Source organism: Limulus polyphemus, unplaced genomic scaffold (genome assembly GCF_000517525.1).
Source record: "Limulus polyphemus unplaced genomic scaffold, Limulus_polyphemus-2.1.2 Scaffold903, whole genome shotgun sequence".
Classification (NCBI taxonomy): Eukaryota; Metazoa; Arthropoda; class Merostomata; order Xiphosura; family Limulidae; genus Limulus; species Limulus polyphemus.
Window position 1 is genome coordinate 391,481 of NW_013666513.1, and position 5,519 is coordinate 396,999.

Consider the following 5,519-nt stretch of genomic DNA (forward strand, 5'->3'; position numbering starts at 1 on the left):
AACGCCAACAGATGTTTGTAAATGACTCCATCCACTGTTTGTACATAAGGATCAACAGATGTTAGTGAACGACTCCATCCATTATTTGTACATAACACCAACAGATGTTAGTGAACGACTCCCTCTATTGTTTCTACATAACACCAATAGATGTTATTGAAAGATTCCTTCCACATAACACCAACAGATGTTAATGAACAACTTTTTCCACTGTTTCTACATAACAATCAACACCAACAGATGTTAATGAACAACTTTTTCCACTGTTTCTACATAACAATCAACACTAACAGATGTTAATGAACAACTTTTTCCACTGTTTCTACATAACAATCAACACCAACAGATGTTTGAAACAATCTACATTTATTCACGTGCATATGTTCTACACATTATAAGATTAGGAAAACAGACGAAACATAAAGGTTTTAAGTATTTTTTTCTTCTTTCCTACGATTTCTACCTGAGCAACTCATTTTTATTTGATTTAGCCGAATATACGAAAAAAATCCTCAAAGAAACATTTGTACACTTGTACATTTGTCATTATGATAATCACCCTTTCCCTTTCGTAGTTGAAATTAACCCAATTTACATACAAAAACGCAGCCTCAACGAAATATACGTCAACACTGAGTTGTTGGTCTAGAGCGTTGGAAAAACAACAATAATAATTAAATTAGGTAGATCAAGCGTCTGTGATGTTTGAACTTTGACACCACCGATTTTGACAAATGTCCGAAATGCATCAACGCAACTTAACAAAACTTTAAGTTAATAAAATGATATGTACGCAGTAGTTGTCACGCACAACATGATAACGCCGTATTGTTTCCACACTCATTTCGATATTTTCAACAAGAAAAAATAACACTCACTTGGACGGTAGAGTTTTTTGATACAGTAGCTCGTACTGCATCAAGGTAATAAATAAAACAAAACAAACGCGATTTTGGTAGTTTTTGGGTCAAACCTCAGTGTCAAATATATTTACTGAATTAGAGATAAATTCGTCACACTCTTATTGAGAGTAAACGGCAAGGCCTTGAAGATCTCTTAATCTTAGGGACTTCCCGCCGATAGTCTTTATCACAAAAGCTACGCTAACAAACTGGCCATTCAGCTAATACGTATCTCTGTCAGGATTACTGGGTGGTCTGTCCTTGGTAAAATGACTGTATTGTAGCGTATGCATTCTGTCCAGGATAGAGAGGACGAGGTAACACAGGGCGGCTACTCAGAGCATGCGCAGTTGAGGCCTGTCTTTGGTAGAGCTCTAAAGTTGAAGGACCACCGGAAGAAGCTAAGCCGCTATTGGTCAGTCCGGAGAGAGTAGATATAGTGGATAGGTAATTACTATAACTGTACGGCCATAGCGGTGAAGGAGTCGGACCCCACAGTCGAGGAAACCGACTGAATGCAGCACCATCTGTCGGAAGAAGTTCTAACCCCATCATTGCCTGTCTTTTCCATTTCGTCCTGAAATAAAAAATATATATATATAATTGTTTTGCAAACATTGTTGAAAGTTACCAAACAACAACAACAAAAAAGAAACACTATCTATATTTCATGAAAGAAATATATATATATATAGTGTTGAAAAAAGGAAAAAGAAATCTCAACGTTTTTGTCTTTGCTGTACCTGCATAGATATTATAGTATAAGCTGATATGCACATATATACATATATATATACTTTTCGAAATTTAATATTTTTTTAATCATTTTATAAAAATGAAAAATATATCTACACACTAGCTGGAGTACCCGTCGTCTGGACGAAAGTTATGTAAATTCATGATTATTGTAAGGTTATCTTAGGACAGGAAAAGTTGCTTCCCTTATACCTAATTGTACAAAAACGCCCATAAAAAACTGCAAAACACAAAATGCAAAACCACAAGTTTGTATGTATCTTTGCATGGATCCAACAAACCTTCATGCCAAATTTAGTGAAGGTTCAAAAATGCAAAAACGCCCATAAAAACCGCAAAACACAAAATTCAAAATTCAAAATTTGTATGTACTTCTGCATGGACCTAGAGAACCTCCATACCAATTTTGGTAAAGATCCATCTACACCCTGCGAAGTAGTTTCATGGACAGACAACAGACAGTACTATAATATTTATATAGATAGTATCCACAGAAATAAATAAATAAATATGATTGTCATGACATAAAATACTGTTCAGTTTAGATATTTTTGATTAATTTATTTTGTGAGTGGATATTTTATTGTTGTTTAATTTTTGTTATAATGAGAGTTAAAAGCAGACGATTGTAGGAAGTTGTGTTTATAATTCATTGATGTTGAGACTATCGAGTGTCTCGAGCAATACACTGACGTCGAGAATATAGAGATTTCTAGAAGGCAAACAGACGATTAAGTGATAAACATATAAATAGTGTGAAACGAACGAAAATAGCAGACAGACAATACAATAAGAGAGTAAAGTTATGGGCAAAGAAAAGTTCGGCGTGAAGTTAACTACCGTAGAAATGATAAGCCTAACGATTGACATAGGCCTAGCGTTTAATATGTTAGAGTTAGACTAACAGAAAAGGAGATAAGAAAAATAATTTATTACGTCAAAGCGTAGTTCTAAAGTAAGTGAATCAGACTAAGTGCACTTTGACAAAAGGAACAAAAGATATTTAGAAGAAAGAAGACCAAATGATTACGGTAACTCGCGCTACAATTGTAAGTGAATCACACACAGAATACTAGAGCGATAGTAATAGAGATGATAGTTCGGCTTCTCAACTGAAATTCTAAAGCAATTGAATGGGCCTAAGTGGACTTTAGAAAAGAAGAAGAGAACTATATATAAATAGTGTTTATGACATGCCTCTAATCTCTATAGTGTGGAGAATTTGGTGTACATACGTTTAACTTATTCTGAATATTATTTTGAAAACAAGTGAAGTGCGTGCTGTTCATTTATAGTTTAATTTATCGTCAACAAGTCACAGACACCTACTGTAGAAGAATCCTAAGCACAACAACACAGTTTATATTTATACTATTATGAAGTGTAAATAAAAGCTTTTTATTTTGACAATTGGCAAAATAATTATATTTTAAATTCTGACAATGATAAATATTTCTTACCTTATTTTCTGGTAGGCAAACTTTGCTTGTTTGGTTTATTGGTGTAAAGTATCCATAGAAATTATAAAACAATATCTATACATTCTGATAAACTTTCTGTTATAGTAGTTTCTTTGGTGAATTTTGCTCAAAGTTTGAAGTGGTAGGCTAAAAGAAAGGCAACATCACCCACCGCCAACTCTTAGACCACTTTTAAGGAACAAATAGTAATATTGACCGTCACATTATAACGCACCAAAGGCTGAAAAGGCGAGCATGTTTGGCGACGGTATACGATCCCGTGAGACGCAGATTGAGAATCGAACGCCCTGACCACCAAGCCATGAAAATTGGACTGTTATTGCATAATATCAACTTTGTTCATCTGAACGACATCTTAAGCACAAAGTTTGGTTTAGAAATAGCCGTTTCTGATTTTGAACTGAGGAACAAATGAAAGGCAAACAACTAGTCAGCAGCACTCGTCGCCTAAAGCAGTTACAGGGTAGCGAAATTAAATGTCACTCTTATAATGTAAAAAAGAGGTGAAAGTACGAAGAATATTTAGTAGAACATGTTTCGAATCCGAGACTCTTGAATCCCCACTTCAATACTATCTACATAAAAAAAACAATAATAAAACACATAAAAGAATTACTAACCTTCTGTTTTGGTACCAAGTCTTGACTTGTGTATCAGTTAGGTTTAATTTTGAGGCTAGCTCCATGCGGTCCTGAACACTTAGGTACTTCTGTCGTTCGAAGCTTTTTTCTAGAGTCTAGAAAAGGGAGTATTGGTTGAAGGGATTAATAGTAAAGACACTTTCTGTTGTAAATAACATTTTGCGTTTTATACATTTTACATTTGTAATTCGTATTCTCTCATTGTACATTAACATAAGTAATCTAGATATTGTAATCATTCCATACCTTATAAACTTATAATTCATATTCTGTCATTACACTCTGACATAAGTAATCTAGATGTTGTAACCGTTTCATACTTTATAAATGTTTAATTTGTTTCCTTCATTAAACTCTGACATAAGTAATCTAGATATTGTAACCGTTTCATACTTTATAAATGTTTAATTTGTTTCCTTCATTAAACTCTGACATAAGTAATCTAGATGTTGTAACCGTTTCATACTTTATAAATGTTTAATTTGTTTCCTTCATTAAACTCTGTCATAAGTAATCTAGATATTGTAACCGTTTCATACTTTATAAATGTTTAATTTGTTTCCTTCATTAAACTCTGACATAAGTAATCTAGATGTTGTAACCGTTTCATACCTTATAAATGTTTAATTTGTTTCCTCCATTAAACTCTGACATAAGTAATCTAGATATTGCAACCGTTTCATACTTTATAAATGTTTAATTTGTTTCCTTCATTAAACTCTGACATAAGTAATCTAGATATTGTAACCGTTTCATACTTTATAAATGTTTAATTTGTTTCATTCATTAAACTCTGACATAAGTAATCTAGATGTTGTCACCGTTGAGTCCAGTTATTTGAATGTCTCAGTCATCTTATATGGTAACAACCTTAAGACAATAAGGAATCAAACATGAGGTCATATTTAGTTTCGGCATTGTGATAACCACTTCTTTTACGTGTTCTGACTTGGCAACTGCAGCCTTATTTTCTAGCCCTGCTTCCAATGTATTTAAACAACTATTGGTAACATTTTTAGAATTGTTCGTTTGATTTTTCAATCGAAAAATTGTTCGCTCTACCACTTTAATTTAAAAGTGTCCCATTGGCAGGTCTGTGCGATAATGAAAGCCTATTTCTACTTATCAGATAAACGACGCTGATAGTTAACAAATAAAGACAAACAAAAAACCCAACAGTGTGGACTTTAACATAAATGTAACAGCTGTAGCAGGTAAGTAACAGATAGGAACACTGAAGGCTGATTGTAAGCCAACACGATTAACACCAAACAAGTCTGGTAACTTTACCAACAACACATCGTAAGGGGACTCCCGGTGGGTCAGTGGTAAGTTTACGGACTTACATCGCTAATATCCGGCGTTTAATCAGCCGTGGCGGACAGAGCACTGGTAAATTATTGTGTGGCATTGCGCAATAGGAAACAAATAAAATCACACGTAATCAAAGTACCTCTTGAAAAACTTCTGAAGAGATTTCAAATGCTCATACAGACATCATGCAATATAACGATTTAAACAGTGCATAAAGTTGCACAACGTATTCCATATGACTAGCAAAAAAAGTTGCACAACGTGTTCCATAAGACTAGCAAAAAAAGTTGCACAGCGTATTCCATATGACTAGCAAAAAAGTTGCACAACGTATTCCATATGACTAACCTATCATCAGGGGCGCTAACAGCAAAAATATGGGGGTGGGGATCTACCTAACTTCACCAGTTCTCACAGCAAGGCCC

At 34.1% G+C, this 5,519-nt stretch overlaps 1 protein-coding gene across 1 annotated transcript in view; it reads right to left on the minus strand.

Moving 5' to 3' along the window:
• Positions 1–353: 353 nt before the first annotated feature.
• Positions 354–5,519, minus strand: part of LOC106461134 (barH-like 1 homeobox protein) — a gene marked incomplete at its 5' end in the record, with an annotated part of 6,918 nt that continues 1,752 nt past the window's right edge. The window contains 2 exons of the mRNA XM_013920922.2: positions 354–1,479; positions 3,760–3,875. Coding sequence (XP_013776376.1) covers positions 1,146–1,479; positions 3,760–3,875 — 450 coding nt within the window. The remainder of the gene's footprint in view (positions 1,480–3,759; positions 3,876–5,519) is intronic.